The sequence below is a fragment of the Microcaecilia unicolor genome, chromosome 2, assembly GCF_901765095.1.
Source record: "Microcaecilia unicolor chromosome 2, aMicUni1.1, whole genome shotgun sequence".
NCBI classification, from domain to species: Eukaryota; Metazoa; Chordata; class Amphibia; order Gymnophiona; family Siphonopidae; genus Microcaecilia; species Microcaecilia unicolor.
This window is the reverse complement of record NC_044032.1, coordinates 209,234,465-209,256,136: the sequence shown is the minus strand read 5'-3', so window position 1 is coordinate 209,256,136 and position 21,672 is coordinate 209,234,465. Positions and strand designations below refer to the sequence as shown.

General features: G+C 44.6%; 1 protein-coding gene across 3 annotated transcripts in view; it reads right to left on the bottom strand.

Annotated features, from left to right (window-relative positions):
* Positions 1-21,672, bottom strand: part of NAA35 (N(alpha)-acetyltransferase 35, NatC auxiliary subunit) — a 212,113-nt gene that overhangs the window by 50,832 nt on the left and 139,609 nt on the right. For all 3 annotated transcript variants that reach the window (XM_030193674.1, XM_030193673.1, XM_030193676.1), the window contains 3 exons: positions 17,739-17,917; positions 14,547-14,683; positions 10,502-10,569 (listed from right to left, as the gene is read on the bottom strand). In XM_030193674.1, coding sequence (XP_030049534.1) covers positions 10,502-10,569; positions 14,547-14,683; positions 17,739-17,917 — 384 coding nt within the window. The remainder of the gene's footprint in view (positions 1-10,501; positions 10,570-14,546; positions 14,684-17,738; positions 17,918-21,672) is intronic.

Sequence of the window (21,672 nt, the reverse complement as noted above, 5' to 3'; positions counted from 1 at the left end):
AGTCCCTATCCGCGATCTTCCTGGAGGGGCTTCAGGATCGAATCAAGGATGAGCTGGCTGGCCGGGAGGTTCCGGGGCAGTTGGACGCTTTGATCTCGCTCTGTGTCCGGGTGAATACCAGTTTTCAGGAGAGGGCCAAAGCCCGTGCGGACCGACGGAGGGGATCTGGAGGCGGGCCCCGGTCTAGTCGGGTACCTTCTCCCCGACGGGGCTCCAACGAATCCAGGGCGACCTCTGAGGAACCTATGGTCATCGGCCGTCAACGGTTAACCCCGTCGGAAAGGACTCAACGCCTTCGGGCCGGCCTGTGCCTGTACTGCGGCGAGGCCGGTCATTTCATCCGCACTTGCCCCGCGCGGCCGGGAAATGCCGCTCCCAAGGCGCCCTGAGGGGAAGAGTCTTGGGGCACTCGAATCCCCTACCAGACCATCTGATAACTCTCCCGGTGACCCTGCGGTGGCAGGAGACGATGGTTCACACCCGAGCTCTTTTGGACTCTGGGGCGGGGGGAAATTTCATTTGTCAGGAACTTTTGCGGCAAATGGGATGGCCTACTCTGCCCTATCGACCCACCTTGCAAGTGACATCCATCCAGGGAACAGCATTACCTCAGCCTATCACAGAGGTGACTCCCTTTTTGGGGCTCCAGGTAGGGGAAGACCACCGGGAGGACGCTCAATTTCTAATTTTACCCCGCACCATTCATCCTGTGGTGCTGGGTCTGCCCTGGTTACGGCGTCATACTCCTGTTATAGATTGGACTTTAGGGAGGATTCAAGCTTGGGGTGGCGCCTGTCTTGAGACCTGTTTGAAGGGCCGGGAATCCAGCTGTCCCGCGGTAGTAGCCAATCCTAGAACTGTGTCAGCCTGTCAAGTTGCTCTACCTGAGGAGTACTAGGAGTTCGCTGATGTGTTTAGTCCCGTGGAGGCGGATGTGCTACCCCCACATCGGTCCTTCGATTGCACTATTAACCTGATGGCTGACAAAATGCCGCCACGGGGCCGACTCTTTACTCTGTCCCGAGAGGAAACGAAGGTCATGCAGGCCTACATCTGGGAGAATCTCCAGAAAGGGTTTATTCGTCCCTCCACGTCCCCTGCCGGAGCAGGATTCTTCTTCGTGACCAAGAAAGATGGCTCCTTGACGCCCTGCATTGACTACCGGGGTCTAAATGCCATCACCGTTAAGGACCGATTTCCCCTGCCCCTTATTCCGGAGTTGTTTGATCGGCTGCAGGGGGCCCAGATCTTCACGAAATTGGACCTCCGTGGAGCATACAACTTGGTCCGTATCCGGCAGGGGGACGAATGGAAAACTGCATTTAATACGCATGAGGGGCACTTCGAATACCGGGTGATGCCTTTCGGCCTGTGCAACGCCCCAGCAATGTTCCAGAGATTCATAAACTTCGCTCTTGAAGACCTGCTTTATGCAACGGTAATTGTTTCCCTAGACGACATCCTGATTTTCTCCAAGGATCCCCAGGAGCATGTGGCCCACGTTCGGACTGTTCTTCAGTGCCTACGGCAATATCGCCTGTTTGCCAAACTAGGTAAATGCTCCTTCCACCAGCAGACTCTGCTGTTCCTGGGACATATTCTTTTACCTGGGGGTCTACGAATGGATCCAGACAAACTTCGCGCTATCCGGGAGTGGCCTCAACCCCAAGGCCTGAAGGCGCTGCAGCAGTTCCTGGGTTTCGCGAATTACTATCGTCAATTTATTCCTCACTATTCGCAATTGACAGCCCCACTGACAGCGCTCACTAAGAAGCATGCGGATGTTCGGAACTGGCCGGCCGAGGCGCAAGCAGCTTTTAGTCACGTGAAGAAGGCCTTCGAATCCGCTCCCATCCTTCAGGCCCCAGATCCTAACAAGCCTTTTGTGGTAGAGGTGGACGCCTCAGCTTTGGGCGCCGGGGCAGTCCTCTCTCAAGTTAACGCCAAGGGCCGGCGTCAACCTTGCTTCTTTTTCTCCCGGAAGTTCTCCCCTGCGGAACGCAATTATACAGTGGGAGACAGAGAATTGCTAGCCTTGAAGTTAGCTCTGCAAGAATGGAGACATTTGCTGGAGGAGGCAGAACATCGATTTACAGTGATTACGGACCACAAAAATCTTTTGTATCTGCAGGAGGCCCAAAGGCTGAATCCGCGGCAAGCCCGCTGGTCGCTGTTTTTTGCAAGATTCCGGTTTCAACGTGTTCCGGTCAGCTGCACAAAATACCCCTGCGGACTCCCTCTCCCGAGCCTTTGAAGCCCCAGAGGACCTTGAGGAGCCTCATCCTATGTTGGATCCGGCCTGCCTCTGTGCGGCCCCGGGAGGGGTCACCCCGATGCGGGAACTGGTGCCTCCTCAGGACCGGGAAAAAGTAATGCGTTGGGGACATTCCTCTGTATGGGCCGGACACTTTGGGTTCCAAAAAACCCTCCGCCTGATTTCTCGACAGTACCAGTGGCCTCATATGAGGCAAGATATCCTTCAGTTCGTCACGACCTGCCCGACCTGTGCCTGGACCAAGTCAGTAGTGGGGCGCCCCTGGGGAGATCTGCAGCCCTTGCCCGTTCCTGTAGCACCCTGGGAGGAGTTGTCGATGGATTTCATCACGGATCTTCCCCGCTCCCAGGGGCACACGGTGATTTGGGTGGTGGTGGACCGTTTTTCCCGGATGGCACACTTCGTTCCCCTGCCAGGTCTTCCGTCGGCAGCACTGTTAGCCCAACAGTTTATCCAACATATCTTCCGGCTCCATGGGTTACCGGTTAGAATCATCAGTGACCGCGGGGCCCAGTTCACTTCACGATTCTGGAGGGCCCTGTGTTCTACTCTGGGGGTTGCTACCCATTTCTCCTCTGCCTACCATCCGCAGACCAACGGGATGGTTGAAAGGATCAACCAAACGTTGAAGGGGTTCTTGCGGGCTTTCGTCAATAAGCGGCAAGACAACTGGGCATCCCTTCTTCCATGGGCCGAGTTCGCCTATAACCACAGCGAACGCTCTGCCTCTGGGCAGTCTCCATTTTTCATGGTGTATGGACAACATCCGCGGCTTCCTCCGCCCATCCCCTCTGACGCATCTACGCTCATGGTTACTCAAACCCTGGCTGACCTGCGGGAGGTCTGGAATATGGCCCGAGAGCAGTTACAGAGAGCAGCCACCAGGTATAAATCGTTTGCTGACCGTCACCGACGCCCTGCTCCGGTTTTGCAGCCAGGGCAAAAGGTATGGCTGAGCACCAAATACCTAAGGCTCCGGGTACCCTCTCGAAGGCTGGGGACACGATTCATCGGGCCGTTTGTTATCCAGTCTCGGATCGGAGCAGTGACATACCGCCTACGGCTACCCAGTACTTTGCGGATCCATAATGCCTTCCATGTTTCTCTACTGAAGATCTTTCGGGGGTCTAAATGGCATCCACAGAATAAAGAGTCATTGGTTCCAGAGACTGACCCCGATCCCGAGTATGAGGTGGAAGAAATCATCGACTCCAAGAGGCGCCGGGGAAAGCTGCTCTACTTATTGTCATGGAAGCATTTCGGTCCCGAAGATAATTCCTGGGAACCGGCTACCAATGTACATGCCCCTGAGTTGGTACGAGCCTTCCATGATCGATATCCTCAGAAACCTGGACCTAGGAGGAGGGGGGCATCCGGGGGGATACTGTCACATCCGTCGCTCCCTCCGGCTGCTCCTCCGCGGGGAGCAGGAGCCGGCATCCTCCACGATGAAGGCCGGCCTTCTTGAGGCCACGGAGGGGAGCCAGGGCTCGCCGGGGTGATGGCCGCCCAGTCCGGGGCCGAGGCCGGCGATCGCGGCTGCCGGACTATCGATCGCCGGCTACGGGGGCTGTGTTTGCGCCAGTAAGGGAAATGGCGCCGAGGCGCGATGGCCGGCGTTCCCTTCATTCTTGGGCGCGGGAACCCCGAGCTCCGCCTCAGAGGAGTTAGACTGGAAGGCCAGCACGATAGACCCGCCTGGAAGGTCGGTCAGAGCCAATCAGAAGAGTTCCGTCGTTAACCAAGTTCTGATTGGCCGGCTATGTCTACAGGGGCTGGACGGCTGACTGCCGAACAGTATTTAAGGAATGAGTCTGAGGTAGGAGGTTGCTTCAGGTTCTGTTACCCGAGGCCAGTCTCCGTGGTTCCTGTGTTCCGTTGATTTCCTGGTGTTGCTGATTTTGGACTGTTTCCTGGTTTTCTCTGCTAGCTGCCTGCCTTGACCTCTTGCCTGACTGACTACGTTGTTAGCTGCCTGCCTCGACCTCTGGCCCGACTCTAACCACGTTGTTAGCTGCCTGCCCAGATCTGCTGCCTGTTTGTGGACTCTCTATTCCATCTGCCCGCTTCTCTCCTGGTTCCAGTCCAGGTCAGTCCGTCAACCCCGCGGCTCCTGAAGTCCCGTTGACCGCCTGCAGCTGGGGGCTCAACCCTTGGTGAACGGCGGTCGCCGCGGGTGAAGACTTGGGGTTGCACGGCTGTCCTTTGAGGTCCTTCGGGGCCTTACGGGACCTAAGGGCTCACCTTCCTTGCGGATAAGACAGTAACTCACAGAATTCCTGGTGCATTCTCCCCCACTAGGCTGATTTTTTTCACCTACTTCCCAAATAACTAACTAGAATGGCTTCCCAGTGTAAGGGTATCTTGCAGACAAAGAAGCAGAGGGAAACGAGGAAGGTGATGGAAATAAGATATCACCCCTCCTAATCCACCCTGCTTGACCACAGGGTCACCATGGTTAGAAGCCCAACACTTACCAGCACCTGGTCCACCAAACACAACTAAAAACAAAACCCTGGGAGCATACACACAATCCCCTGCTCTACAAGAAACAGCCAACACTGAAGCACAACGCCGAGGGCCTGCTCAATCGAAAACTGGAGCCTCAGTAATATACTTATCAACACCTGCATTACCAGAGACTGCAGCAGACATAACCAAACCTTGACAGCTTACCTTGGAAGAATGTTTACCAGTACCTGCTCTACAATGGACAGCTGAAGGTTGAGACTGCTCAGCTAAAGGCTTGAGACCTATGAGCACACTTATCAGTCCCTGTTTTGTCAGAGGGCCAGCTGAAAAGCTAAATCCTGGAGACAGATAAACAGGATGTTGGAGAGCCCAAGGAACATACATATCAGCACCTGGTACAGCAAACGAAACAGATAGCTAAATCTTAGGAACCTGCTTAACAGGAAGCCAGAGCCCTGGGAGTACACTTACTAATACCTGCTGTACCAGAACTAGCTGTACAATGGTGAATATCCTGGAGCAGCTTGACAGGAGGTAAGAACCTTAAGAGTCCACTTACCGGTTCCTGCTACACCAAGTGAAATCAGCCCCAAAATACCCTGGGTGCCTGCTGAATCAGAGACCTGAGTCCCGTAAGCACACTTACTAATACCTGCTCAACTGGAACAAATCAGTCTGCAGATCACTGCCAGGGAACCAGGAAACCTTTTCCAACATGGGAATCACTCTGCAAACTGTCACCCTGGAAGCCCAATTGGTGTTCTGCTCCAGTGGAAAATAACTCAGAGATCAGTCCCTTTCAGCCAAGCAATCTTGCTGCACTAGTCCATATGTCTCCACCATCTGTTGGAGACAGAAATACACTAAAGAATGGAAAGCAGTACCACTTGTCAGTGAAGTCAGTTCTGAGCCTTTTTTCTTTGTCTTCATCGCTGGAAGGGGGATGTAAACTACTTGTCCAACATGAACAACAAGGAAGAAGTTCTTTAAAAGCAGATGACTTCTTAAGATAATAGAAATCAGTTTTGACTGCTCAAGTAAAGGAATTAATATGCTTCACTCCCTTAACCACCAGTAACTAGAAATGGGGGGAAGGCAGATAGTCGCTCAAAAGTGCATGGTTCGGGATAAGGTATCTTTCAAAGATATCACCAAAAGAGGGAAGATAGGGTATCCTGAAAGTGAGGTTGCAAAAGAGACCGTAGTAGATCAGGTGTCCTTAAATAAAAATAAAAATCAGACAAAAAATTACAAATTAATACTGTTAAGTACTAAGCATGATGTAAATAGGAACAACAAACATAGTTTGAAATGTCTATATGCAAATGCCAGGAGCCTAAGAAATAAGATGGGAGAGTTAGAATATATTGCACTAAACGAAAAATTAGATATAATAGGCATCTCTGAGATCTGGTGGAAGGAGGATAACCAGTGGGATACTGTCATACCGGGGTACAAATTATATCGTACTGATAGGGTGGATCGAATTGGTGGAGGGGTAGCATTGTATATTAACAAAAGCCTTGAATCAAATAGATTGAAAATTCTGCAGAAAACACTTCTTGGAATCACTGTGGATTGAAATTCCACATGTAAAGGGGAAAAGGATAGTGACAGGAGTGTACTACCATCGGCCTGGCCAGGATGAACAGACGGATGCAGAAAAGTTAAAGGAAATTAGGGATGCAAACAAACTGGGCAACACAATAATAATGGGTGATTTCAATGACCCTGATATTGACTGGGTAAATGTTACATCGGGGCACGCTAGGGAGGTAAAATTTCTTGATGAAATCAAAGACAGCTTTATAGAGCAGTTGGTACAGGAGCCGATGAGAAAAGGAAAAATTCTAGACCTAGTCCTTAGTGGAGCGCATGATCTGGTGCGGGAGGTAATGGTGTTGGGGCCGCTTGATAACAGTGATCATAATATGATCGGATTTGAGATTAGCTTTGAAGTAAGTATACATAGGAAATCAAATACGTTAGCATTTAACTTTAAAAAAGGAGACTATGATAAAATGAGAAGACCGGTGGAAAAAAATACCTTAGAGGAGCGACTGCGAGGGTCAAACATTTACATCAGGCGTGGATGCTGTTCAAAAACACCATCCTGGAAGCCCAGGCCAAATATATTCCGCGTATTTAAAAAAGGAGGATGGAAGACCAGACGACAGCCAGCTTGGTTAAAAAGTGAGGTGAAGGAAGCTATTAGAGCTAAAAGAAAACCCTTCAGAAAACGGAAGAAGGAACCAACTGAAAATAATGAGAAACAGCATAAAGAATGTCAAGTCAAATGCAAAGCGCTGATAAGGAAGGCTAAGAGGGACTTCGAAAAAAAGATTGTGTTGGAGGTAAAAACACATAGTAAAATTTTTTTTAGGTATACTAAAAGCAGGAAGCCAGCAAAAGAATCGGTTGGACCGCTAGATGACCGAGGAGTAAAAGGGGCGATCAGGGAAAACAAAGCCTTAGCAGAGAGATTAAATGAATTCTTTGCTTCGGTCTTCACCAAGGAAGATTTGGGTGGGATACCAATGCCAGAACTGGTATTCAAAGCTGACGAGTCAGAAAAACTTAATGAATTCTCTGTAAACCTGGAGGATGTAATGGGACAGTTCTACAAACTGAAGAGTAGCAAATCTCCTGGACAGGATGGTATTCATCCCAGAGTACTGACAGAACTGAAAAATTAGCTTGCGGAACTATTGTTAGTAATATGTAATTCATCCTTAAAATCGAGCGTGGTACCGGAAGATTGGAGAGTGGCCAATGTAACGCCAATTTTTAAAAAAAGGTTCCAGAGGAGATCCGGGAAATTATAGACCGGTGAGTCTGACGTCGGTGCCGGGCAAAATGGTAGAGACTATTAAGAACAAAATTACAGAGCATATTCAAAAGTATGGATTAATGAGACAAAGACAACATGGATTTAGTGAAGAGAAATCTTGCCTCACCAATCTACTACATTTCTTTGAAGGGGTGAACAAACATGTGGATAAAGGGGAGCCGGTTGATATTGTGTATCTGGTTTTTCAGAAGGCGTTTGACAAAGTACCTTATGAAAGACTCCAGAGGAAATTGGAGAGTCATGGGATAGGAGGTAGTGTTCTATTGTGGATTAAAAACTGGTTAAAAGATAGAAAACAGAGAGTAGGGTTAAATGGTCAGTATTCTCAATGGAGAAGGGTAGTAAGTGGGGTTCCCCAGGGGTCTGTGCTGGGACCGCTGCTTTTTAACATATTTATAAACTAGTAAAAAAGCCCCGTTTCTGATGCAAATGAAACGGTGGCTAGCAATGTTTTCTTCTGTGTGCATGTGGGAGTGTGTGTGTCCCTGCCCTCTGGCCTCTCTCCCCTCCCCCCTCTGAGTCCTTCACTGTTACAGAGCCAGCGATTTGATTTCATGCTCTGCTGTTTTCCTTCACTGACTGTGTTACAGAGAGGGCGGGGCAGACACTCATAGGGAAACCGGATATCTCGCCCCCTTCACACTTCCGGCTGGAGGCTTCATAGAACGTTGGTTTTGCCTTTTATATAGAGAGATGATCTAGAGATGGGAGTAACTAGTGAGGTAATTAAATTTGCTGATGACATAAAGTTATTCAAAGTCGTTAAATCGCAGGAGGATTGTGAAAAATTACAAGAGGACCTTACGAGACTGGGAAACTGGGCATCTAAATGGCAGATGACGTTTAATGTGAGCAAGTGCAAAGTGATGCATGTGGGAAAGAGGAACCCGAAGTATAGCTATGTTTTGCAAGGTTCCACATTAGGAGTCACGGACCAAGAAAGGGATCTAGGTGTCGTCGTCGATGATACGTTGAAACCTTCTGCTCAGTGTGCTGCTGTGGCTAAGAAAGCAAATAGAATGTTAGGTATTATTAGGAAAGGAATGGAAAACAAAAATGAGGATCTTATAATGCCTTGGTATCGCTCCATGGTGCGGCCGCATCTCAAAAAAATATAGTGGAATTAGAAAACGTGCAGAGAAGGGCGACGAAAATGATAAAGGGGATGGTATGACTTCCCTATGAGGAAATGCTAAAGCAGCTGGGGCTCTTCAGCTTGGAGAAAGGGCGGCTGAGGGGAGATATGATAGAGGTCTATAAAATATGTGAAGTGTCTGTTTACACTTTCCAAAAATACTAGGACTAGAGGGCATGCGATGAAGCTACAATGTAGTAAATTTAAAATAAATCGGAGAAAATGTTTCTTCACTCAACATGTAATTAAACTCTGGAATTCGTTGCCAGAGAATGTGGTAAAGGAGGTTAGCTTAGCGTAATTTAAAAAAGGTTTGGCCGGTTTCCTAAAGGAGAAGTCCATAGACCATTATTAAATGGACTTGGGGAAAATCCACTATTTCTGGGATAAGCAGTATAAAATGTTTTGTACTTTTGGGGGGATTTTGCCAGGTATTTGTGACCTGGATTGGCCACTGTTGGAAACAGGATGCTGGGCTTGATGGACCTTTGGTCTTTCCCAGTATGGCAATACTTACGTACTTATGTATATGTACTTATGTAACTCTTCATCAACCACATACTCTTTTCATCAGGTTTATTGACTAACCCGAAGCTGTGCTATTTTTTCTACTGGTAGGGACAGCTTTTCTAGTCTTAATTCTGACACTGAGTCATCCTCAAAGAGATTTTACATCCAGCAGCAGCGTATACACTTCTCCCACAAGGGACATCTTGTATCTTCAGCAGAAGCAGTTATTGCAGTTGCTAATGAGCTTAATGGGAACTCACAACTGAGCAGAAATAAGATCCAAGTAAAAGAAAAATTGCACTGACTAAAAAAAAAGGGCAAGGCATTCTAATTGTTTGGATGAGCTCCACTGATATTCAGTCCATAGAGGAAACACGAGGGGCATAATCGAAAGGGACGCCCAAGTTTTTCTGAGGACGTACTCGCAGGACGTCCCCTTGAACAGGGGTAGGGAAATTATCGAAACAAGATGGACGTCCATCTTTCGTTTCGATAATATGGTCGGGGATGTCCAAATCTGGAAATTTAGGTCAACCTTAGAGATGGTCGTCCTTAGACTTGGTTGTTTCTGATTTTCGGTGATAATGGAAACTAAGGACACTCATCTCAGAAACGACCAAACTCAAGCCCTTTGGTCATGGGAGGAGCCAGCTTTCATAGTGCACTGGTCCCCCTGACGTGCCAGGACACAAACCGGGCATCCTAGGGGGCACTGCAGTGGACTTCATAAATTGCTCTCAGGAACATAGCTCCATTACCATGTGTGTTGAGCCCCCCAAAACCCCCCGAAAACCCACTACCCACAACTGTACACCACTACCATAGTATCCCTTATGGGTGAAGGGGGGCACCTAGATGTGGGTACAGTGGGTTTCTGGTGGGTTCTGGAGGGACACAGCAGCAGTCACATAATTCAATTGTATATAATAACCTACTTATATTCAGAAACTATATAAACCAGCAGTTACAAAATGAGTCAAGGCACCAAATGGGATAGCACAATCCTCACATCTGGAGTCATGACCAGAGCAGAAAAAAAAAAAAAGCTAGAGCGGCGTCATCAGCTTGTGTAGGCTCAAAGGAAAGCAAAGGCCTGCAGTGGTAATGTCAAGCAGAAACGAAGTCAGTGTTGCATGAGGCACAGAAGGAAGAGGCAAGGCTGGAGTTTGCCAGAATATTTTCTGCTATCTAACTGGGTTGCATGCAAAAAAAAGTTTTGTAAGTACTGGTATACACCCTCAGTTCTTCTAGCAATTACCTTGTACATCCCAGCACACATGTTCTGATATGCCTGGCTCAATGTGATTTCTTTGCTCAGAGGTCGAACTGCAAATATATTTCAAAATTGTTAATGTCTAGCACTCAGATAAATGAATTTATCAATCAACTACAAGGTTTATTTCAGACTGTGGGATTAAACGAATCCTGTAGCCTCCTGCCCAAATTACACACACAGTTAATGACTAGAAACAAATATCTGAGGGGCCCCATTACTAAGGTGCAGTAATCAGTTATCATGTGAATCAGGCGAGGCAACAGTTGCCATACTGGCACGACAGCTACCATTTGCTAACTCACATATTACATGCATATCATGAAATGAAGTGAATGGAGGGGTACTGAAGTCTGCGATAGATGCAGTGGGAGTTGCACCAGTTACTAAATATGTATGGTAATGAGAGCACAATAGCTTGTTGGGTAGTGTTTGATGAGTGCCTCAGAGGAGGGAGTGGAGACTGGGAAAAAAGGGTTGTCAGAATTTGCACTGGCAATATAGAATTGTTGCTCACTTGATCACTTTGTAGTAGCTTGAACTATTCTGCTGAATGGTTGCAAGCTGAGCACAGCCCCTACAGCTGGAGATTATTTTTTTAAATAAAGGGGAGGGGTAGGTTTTGGGTAGGAAATGGGAATGGACTGCTTCTTGTAGTTAGTACACAGTAACTTACAACATGCTGCCTCTGATCCAGACAGCAAAGATACAACACCACTGTCAATGCACTTATCATACACTAAACATTGTTCCTCTGCTGTAACTGCACAGTAAGTGCAGGGATACGCCCAATAATTACCACACAAGCTTTGAATCTGCAGTGTGCTAATCTGGGTACTTTAAGGGCAATTCTATAAATTGGAGCCTAAAGATAGTTGCTAATTGGGTGCATAAGATATAGAAGCACTCACCGTGTGACTGGCGCCAGAAATGGGCATTTATGCATGAAAATGCTGGGTGCTATTCTATAAACACATGTGTCAAAAGTGCTTGGTATGTAGGTTTGAAGGGGGATGCACATGTGGGCAGAGTGTGGATGGGTCACATGTAAGTCCCTAAGGTATGTGTGTAACAGAATACTATTACTTATGTGAACTAGGTGCCGACACTTATGACTGCCATCTGCTTGGTATAACTGTTGGCAACTAACTTTAGGTGCAACAATGCCAACCTGAGTTTGTATTCTATAATGGAATCTTGATGCCCAGATGGCATTATAGAATTGGCGCTATGCCCAAGGTATTCGGGTCGCCTACATCTTGGTGTCAATTTAAAGAATTATAGTGCAAAACTTTACCACACTTTAGTACGAGGGTCCCCTAAGTTTCAATCAATGAGAAAATTAATAAAAAAAAAATATTGCCCTATAGGTCCACTTACATCTGTAAAAAAAAAAAGAAAAGTCAAGGTGCAGGTAACAAGATTTTCAGACCAAGGGGAAACATTCATAAGTAAATGGCAAAACTGCATGCAGAATAGTGCACGACATTTCAAATAAAAAGAAAACATACATGACTCACAAATACCAACAAAAAAAATAATAAGTTTAAATGTTTAAAGTGATGTGCTGAAGAAGCAAAATATTTTTACCTTTAAGTGTTTTCTGATAACAGAGAAATAAGCAACACACCTGGGTCATGTGAGTGTTGTACGTCAATGGAAATTTTTTGACTGTCTAGGCATGTGCTGCATATGATTTACTGTGCATCATCAGACCCACTGTCACTCAATGTATCAGTCAACTAAGTTTAGAAAGAAAGGTATACAGAAGTCCCTGCATAAGGAGGAAGGTAGGTTGTGTGACTCACTGCATTGATCTTGTTAAACAGCATCTACTAAAATTAAGGTGAAATTTAATCTTACCTGTTAATTTTCTTTCCTTGAGTCCTGAAAGACCAGTCCATACCAATGGAATATACCCCCAACCAGCAGATGAAGTTAGAGATAAAACAGAGAAGCTTCATTGACATCACCAGTACAATAGCAGATCCAGACCAAAGCTAGTTAGTAGGAGTCTAATCAAGCTTAAACAAGACCCCAACAAAACTTCCAAAACCTCACCAGGAAACTACAAACTCAACAGATACAATTTTACCCCATTCTCATCATATTCCCTTGATCTCTTTTTTTTTTTTTTTGAAAGAGAACACAGAATGGACTTACCACTACTCAGTCTGGAAGTTGCTTCATTTAGTTAGGGCTTTTGGCACTTGGTTAAGATTTATTATTTTACTCAGTGTGTTCTTCTCCCCTGTTTCATGAGGGAGCCTCCTTCATCCCCCAGGACAGCTCCCTTGACTTCAGACAGTCAGAATATATTGGACATGCACAGCCCAACATGTTGTCCTTCCAACTTGGGTCTCCACAGGGGGAGAATGCCAGGAGGTCATCAGAGTGAGCCACCACTGACCACCTGAAAATTCTTGCTAGGGATAAGGGGAGGACAGGGAGGAGGGGGAGGAAGGGAAGACAAAGCCCAAACTGCCCCCTGAGGTGAAACCTGTGATATCTGGTCACCACCATGCTACCGGGCCCTACTGAGTCCATCAGAAATGGCAGCTGCCAGCATGGGTTCCAAGTCCCAGTCAGGACCCTCAAGGGATCCAGAGGGCTTCAGACAAGAGGGTCTCAGGAATGCTATTATAGCAGTACCTGATAAACAAGGAAGGATTCCCTATGGAGAAAAATGCCAACCAGCAGGTAGGGAAGAGACGTAGGTCAACCAGAAAATAAAGACTTTAATCCCAGAGAGCAAATACAATATGCTCAAAGTCTTTATTTCCAAAGAGAACAGATAGAATGGAATTGACATGGTCCCGTGTTTCAGAAATGAAATTGCCTGCTTCAGGAGTCTAGCATCTGATAAACTGTCTCAATGTATAATCTCAAAGCGGATAAAGCATTTGCAGCAACAGTATTTGCATTTTCTTGTGGAGTTAAAGACCAATTATTATTGCAGCTGGTTTTATGCTCTCTCTCTCTGATTTGACCTCGCTCATCATCCATGCCAGACCATTCTAGGTAAGTGAGGGTTTTCTGTCTCTATTTTCTGGCAGATCATAACCCACTTTCATTGTTATCTGGCAAGTCTAAATTTCACATTTACTCGCATTATTCACTATATTGCACCCTTAACTTCTGCCTACCTATTAACAAGAAGCACCCAATTGTGGGTGTTATCACATCCTTTCCTCAGCACCCTGTAGAATAGAGTGGACAAGCACCCTGGGCTCTCTTCAGACTTCCACATCACAGCTTTTGCCATCCTCTGTAAAACCTGAAAAATGTGAAGCCTCATTCTGCATAAGCCAGCAAATAATTGCAATGTCCAGGTTGAGATGTGTACAATACACAATACTGAGCATTTTACAGGTGGCTTCCTAAACACTGAGCTTTTTGTAAAATTTACATAAGAACACCAGGAAATAAATTCTTAAGTGACAGCACATACAGTAAGAGCACCTACTTTAGTAAGAGACATGTTAAAAAACAAAAACAAAAAGAGTGGCATCACATAGGGTTCTGAACAAGTATGCACCGATTTTATGACCTGTGTTTGCAAGTGCCAGTTGTCAAGTCATAATCAGCTGTTAGTTGACACACCTACTTCTCAGTAGATGTTAATACAGATGTCTAATTTTTTATTGTTTGCTTTTACAGGTGCAAAAGTCACATAAGCCGGGGGGGGGGGGGGGGGGGGGGGGGGGGCAGGTACGAATCCCCGTTGACTGTGAAAACGTTTATGGACACCTGGAACAGTCCTCTTCAACACAACTCAAATGAATCAGGCTCAGAAATCTCAACCTCCAACTCCTTGAAAACGAGAAGTTTGGTGAAGAGTTAGACTGGGCACAACAGATGCCAAATGCATATGTTTGACACAGAAATGTCAGTAGTACAACTTCTAGCATTGAGAGAAAACCAGTGCACATGCATAGGAAGTTCTAGAAGCATCCTCACACTGAACAAAACAGTCACATGACCCATGTGTGTTGCTCTTTGCATATACTTGTCAGAGAACTCACAGTACCTTTTTTCTTTTTCTTTGTTTTCTTACTGCTACGGCCTTTCTGCTGCTCTTCCATTATTCTCTCTTCTGCTATCTGAGAGCTGTCAGCACGACTCAATGTCGACATTAGCCAAGCATAAAGAAACTCAGAAAGATACCTAAATACATTACAGAATACATAAACATATGTTAACGTAACATTGAGCAATATACAAAAAAAACAAAACAAAAAAAACATACAGAAAGAAACCAGCTATACAGATGTACGTACTCAAACAAATCAAGATATTTAATCATTTTTAACTCCTACACGAGATTCTTGATACAAAAGTGGCTAACATGTCTTGTCTATTGCCTATATTTCTACTAAATACAACCAAATACATTTATACAGACTAATTTTATAAAGGTTTTTCTGTATGTAAAGCAGATTTTATATGTGGAAAAGGTCTTTTATAACATGTGTATGTATGCCTACAGGACAGCATATACTTATAGGTGCACAGCACGGAGGCATTTCTAGGGGCATAGTTACAATGTATGCATTTTTTTTTTTAATAAAATATGCAGGTATAGGCATAGAAAACACAAATAGATTTACACCAGTTGAAGTTCCCGCGCCATCTGCATCAGGATTAGGGTGGAGCTGCTCCCACAGTTGCCAAGTTGTAAAATGGAGAATGGAGCGGCTCCCTTGATCAATAAGGTTTCTGTGCAATGGTCAGCATGGAATCCTGATAGTGATAAGTGTAACAAATTAAATTAACCTAAATGGGCCACTAATTGTCTTGTTACTATGGACTCCATTACCTTAACGCAGTAAGGAATAGATGCCACCACTCTATAATTAGCCGTATCTTCCTTAGTGGCTACAGGATTTTTTTTTTTTTCAATATAGGTGTCAAAATAATCTGAGACAGACGGCAGCCAAAACAGCAAACAGGATGCTAGGAATTATTAGGAAAATGATGGTGAACAAGACCGAAAATACTTTAATGCCTTTGTATCACTGCTTGGTGCGTCCGCATCTTGAGTATTGCGTTCAGTTCTGGTTGCCATAACTCAAAAAAGATATAGTGGAATTAGAAAAGGTTCAAAGAAGAGCAACCAAAATGATAAAGGGGATGGAACTTCTCTCGTACGAGGAAAGGCTAAAGAGGTTAGGGCTGTTCAGCTTGGAATGATGGGAGATATAACTGTGGTGTAGAACGAGTAGATGTAAATCAATTTTTTACTCGTTCCAAAAGTATAAAGGACAAGGGGACACTCGAGGAAGTTACATGGAAATAATTTTAAAACAAATAGGAGGAAATATTTTTTCACTCAACAGATAGTTAAGCTTGCCGGAGGATGTGGTAATAGCGGTTAGTGTATCTGGGTTTAAAAAAGGTTTGGACAAATTCCTGGAGGAAAAGTCTATAGTCTGCTATTGAGGCAGACATGGGAAGCAACTGCTTGCCCTGAGATTTGTAGTATGGAGTGTTGCCATGATTTGGGTTTCTGTCAGGTACTTGTGACCTGGCTTGGCCACTGTTTGGAAAACAGGATACTGGGCTAGATGGACCATTGGTCTGACACAGTAAGAATACTCTTATGTTCTTATGAGTACCATGGCCTCCGCGGGTCTGAATCGAGTTTGAGTACCATGGCTTGACAAAGATGGAATTCCTGATGCCGAAGCAGAAGGATCTTCAATGTAAAGTACCACCACTACCTCAGAAATAAGAGTACTAGGCTCCTCTTAATGAAATAACCTCAGTATTTTCAGATCACCCCCTCCTCAAGAGGAAGCTCTTTCTCATGTAACTGTTCCTCCAATGATTGCTCCTCTGACCAAGGCCACATCAGAAGAAGTGAACATAGCTTCTTCTGCCTACTCCTGGAGGTCTAAACAAGATCTCTTAGAAGCCGGAGGGGCAGCAGGGCAAGAAACTGAAGCACCTTGTAGTAAATCTGACTGTCCCTGATTCAGTAAATAGGCCTGGGTTAAGAGCAATATAAACTCCAAAGAAAACGAACATCACAATGCAGCTGAATTCTCTGCTGAACCCTGAGGCTATAAAATGGCAGCGTGCTCTGTGCGTGATCAGACAGAGACTGCTCCTCACTGCAAGCCATCTCCGACAAAAGTGGTGCCTGTTCCTGCGCTCTCCTGCATCAAACTGTGCACCGGCACTGTCAGAGGGCCCGAACGCCCCAGCATATTCAAACACTGTGCCGAATTCTAAGATGTGCTGCTGCTGACTGCATCCTCCGCGTCCCACAGGATTCTTGGCTTGCATACACTGCAACGTCCCAATGCCAGCCAGTGGGTCGCACGGTAGAAACACTGCTTAACTGCCTCTGCAGGAGTATCATTCACCCTGTCACCAGAGCAGCACAACCTGTCCCAAGCAGTAAAGCAGGACCCCTCCTCTGCCCCAAGTAGTACTTGCAGCCCTCCAAACAGTTGAGTCAAACTTTAGTCAGACTTGCCACTGCTGATTGCTCCCCCCATGCTCACAGTCTCCACAAGTCTTACAACAGATGAGAAAGGAGAAGGAAAGAGGTTTGCTGGAGAGCTTGGGAGCGTATAACTGTGCTGAGCATTTTTTTTTTTTTTTTTTTTAAGGCTGTTGTGCTGGAAAAGGAGAGCTCCAAAGAAAACAGGGGAGAAGTGAAGGAAAGGAAGAAAATTTGCGGGGCACCAGAGTCATGGCTCTAGAGACCTTCAGCTATTATCTGCAGACCCAAGCCACCCGCAAAGCTCAACTGCGAACCAAGTTGATCAACTGGACCAGGAGCAAGTCACTCAGAACCAGAGGCTGCAAACAGAAAATACTGAGGAGCTAGACTGGATGCCTTGAGAGATGTCTCAGCTCAGTTTTCAGTTCTCTATCTCCACCTGCTGGTTGATGGACACAACTATCCCACAGGTTCTGGAATAGTGGGAAGCTATGTAATGGAAACTGTAAGTTGTAGAACATTTCAGATCTAGGGAGAGACTTTGTCACTCTGGGTTTCGATCGTCTTCCTGGGTTTCGATCGTCATAGTGATATTGCCTGGCAATATCACTATGCATAGCGGTAAATACAAGCTGTCAATTTTAACTAATTTGTTATTCATTTTTTCTGCAACACTTCTATTTCCACAAATAAATTTGAATATATACCAATAAAGAAAAACTATTCAGATATCTTTTACCCTCCCCAGTTTACAGAATGCAAACTTACCAGTATATGTAGTAGTATTCATGCATGCTGTAGAGTTCCAGTTCAAAACCACTAAGCAAATACTGGATCATAATGCGAAGATTATGATAGAGGACCCAGGTACCCAAGCAGGCCAAGTGCTGTCTTTGAGGCTCCTGTTTCAGTAACATGCTGTGAAGGGCTGCATCTACCTTCTCTGCCTACCAGGAGTAAAGAAAGATATATCAGAAGAATGCACTGTTTTGAATTATGGGGAAGGAGAGAAGAAGGAAGAAATGCAGTATACTTGAAATGACTTGCCCACCCAGTTCTTCAATTTATACAAGGATCTGAAAATCAATTTGCACACTTGCCTAGTGTGGATGGATTTTTTCAGTGGGCAAGGTAGCACTATTTCTAGCCCCAATTAGGCCTTCAGGAGGCAGTGGCGGCAGCCATGTCACTAGCCCTGGGTGTTCAGCAGGCAGTGAGGAGAAGATGCAAACTATGAGGGGAGTCAGTATAGGCAAAGACGTGAATGGGAGGATAAAAGAAGAGGGAGTGGGAAGGTGTAATAGAGGATGAGAATGGTGGGGGGGGGGGGGGGAGGGAAAGGAGAAAGATAATTGTTCCCTGGTGAAGAGGGGAAGAAACAGCTACATGAGGGCGAGGTCAAGTGTGAGGAAATGCATTCACCTTATACTCTCATTATCTGTTTCCCTTCAAAATAAAATTATGAGGGGGAGACAGTTACTCCTAGAGGAAATTTTTTCAACTCTCAGGTCAATATTGTCACTGCAGTCAGCTGCTTTTTGATTTGTTCTTTTAAACCCTGGCCAAGGCAGTCATACAATATCTGGATATTTAATGTCATTATCTGGATAGCAGCCAGTGCTGAATATCTAGATAATACGATCAGCGCCAAAATTTACCTGGATAGCAGGCTGAATACTGCCACTATCTGGATAAATTCTGGGACTGACCTGGCTTCACCCATGCTCTGACCCAGAACTATCCAGACAGTACCAAAGCGGTCTGTAAGTGGCACTTATCCAGAAGGCAAGTGATGTTACCCAGATAAGTGCTTTTCAATACTAATCCACCTATTATACTGTCCTATTTCAGAGTACAAACTAGACTAATATTAAAGCCTGCAAGTCAAAAATTGTAATGTCCTTCATAGTTATTATCAGAGGAAATCTAAGTGAATACATCAATTTGTTCTGCAGGATATGAACACCATCTAGAAAAGCCCGGTGAAGGAAGGCGACTGTAATTCTGCTATGACATTCTCAGTGCTGGTACAGAAGAAAGTCACTTTACCGCAGGTTATAAATTTAATTTCTTCTGCAGTCACAAGGGAATCAATGAAAAGGAAGTGCAATACTCACAACAAGCACTGTGCTAAAGGTTAAAAAACAAATCCCATCATTAATTACGAACACAGACATTAAAAATATAATACCAGGAATTCAACTTAATGAGAAAATGTGAATACATGCTAGTTATTTTTTTTCTATTCTGGAAAATGCATATAGATCAAAGTTTAAATGCTATTAAGTTACTGAAAATGATAAACTAAAGAGAATGGTCAGGTGGACTGTAACAGTAATTTAATAGTTTAGATCGTTATATACATGCAATTATTGCTCTCCAAGGTAGCATCTGTCAGATTCAGACGGACACCAGCTTCACTGCTGAAGAAAACCAGATTTAAGAAAACAGCTCAAAAGCAGAACAAAAAAGTGCAAAAAGACTTAAAGTTGGCTTCTTTTTATAGTTTCAGTGTAGTATAGGTTTTATTTTGTAGGACAGGGCCCAAAGAATCTCTAGGTGTGCTAATGAGCAATAAACCTCATAAAGATAAGCCACTATAGGGGCAGTAGAGTGAAATCCAAATAAGTCCTTTCAGTTAAATTACACCTTGCCTATACCCTTGTGGTGCAGTGACATACAAATCCTGATTTAGCAGTATTAAGACTTTGAAAAAGTAGTAGTATTAAGACCTGGATTAGTAGTAATATTGAGTACCTGAATTTCTACCCAAGAATGATACTTTTGCAGCTGAATACAGAAGTGTTCTCAACATATTAGCATAGTAAGTGACAACAGATATCAATTCATGATTAAATGAACAATGAATATGATATTGTATACTTTATCTCAAGTCTTTCTTTGGCATTTCTGGGACATAGACAGAAATCCGCCTGGCTCTGTCCTTGTGTTCCACCTACTGAAGTTGCAATCAAAGTCCATTCCAGCCTATTCAAATTAAACTTGTTATTTGCGGGACTCAGACAATAAAAGTCTGCCCAGCACTGTCCTCGGTTCCAGCTACTGAAGATGCCATTGAAGCCCTTTCCAGCTTATCCTAAACTGGATTGCCATATCTAGATACAGACCTTTTATAAAGTCTGCCTGGCACAGACCTTAGTTCTTCACAACCGGAGTAGACATCGAAGCATCACTCACAAATCCACCCTCTGCAGCCATTTAAGGGGTATTTATTTATTTTGTTTTTCTACCAAGCCTTTTTGAATTCAGTCACTGTTTTTGTCTCTACCACCTCCCTCAAAGGGCATTCCAGGCATCAACACCCTCTCCGTGAAAAAGAATTTCCTGACGTTATTCCTAAGTATACCACCTTGAACCTCAGCTCATGTCCTCTAGTTTTACCATTTCCCCTTCTCTGGAAAAGATTTGTTTCTATATGAATACCTTCCAAGTAGTTAAATGTTTGTATCATATTTCCCCTTTCTCTTTTTTCCTCTAGGATATATATATTCAGGTCTTCCAGAGTGTGAACGGATATAGTCTTATTGGATAGCAATCCATGCTCAACTCCAAACAATGTTAGGCCGGCTAATACCAAAAACATTAGAACTTTGTATTTTGGATTATACAGATGGTATGAAGCTGCCCTCTTTAATACAGAAGTTATTTGTGCGAAAAACATACTTGATGGGAAAGAAAGATATTAGGTTACTATGGATATAACCAGATCCACCGACCTTTACTTTATGAAAAAATCAAATGAATCATCTACTGTGCACAGAGCGATTAAGCATTGAGACTGAGGGAACAAGCAATAAAGTGCTTTCTAGCCATTTGGGATCGATTTCTGTCCTCTAACCTCAAGAATGTGCAGTATCCTGTTGAACAGGTTGAGAATGTAAAGGGGACGGGAGGGGGGAACAGTGAAGGGATTAAACAAAAAATTGATTGCTGTATTTTTGATATTGGATGACTGGATTATCAGTTCAATGATGTGTTCTGTTTCAGTTGAATACGTAATACAACTGCCATATTATGTTATGTTCTTGTACAATAAAGAAGAATTTGTATTTAAAAACAAACAAAAAAAAGGTTAAAAATGTCATATCCATGTCATGTTTATTGCACATCACAAAAGTAGTACTTGACAATTCGTTTGTGGAAGAACCTACTGTCCACTCAACCTTAAACAGCCAGCTGCAGCTTCTTGGTTTCCCATTTTCAATCTGGAATAGACACCGTTTGACATCTAATTTTGTTGTCTTTCCTTGCAGATACAGATTATCAGGTTTTTACACAAAGCCCTTCAAATCTGGTGTGACAAATCAAGCCACATGGAGAGCTAATGTCCATCTTGGACAATAATGCAGCAAGGTGCTTTGAGCGAGTGTGAATCGATGTACTTCTCAGGTGCTAAGCAATATGCAAGATGTAATATCCTGAGGTACTCCAGGGCAAATGAAACAAGAAGCATATGCATGAGGGAAAGCATAAGGAGGACAACAGTCCCACTGAAAAGGCAACAAACCAGACCTTTTCACATTTTGGAATACTAAAGGGAAATCCACACAAAAAGCAGCTGATCTTCAAAATACAGTGGGGGAAATAAGTATTTGATCCCTTGCTGATTTTGTAAGTTTGCCCACTGACAAAGACATGAGCAGCCCATAATTGAAGGGTAGGTTATTGGTAACAGTGAGAG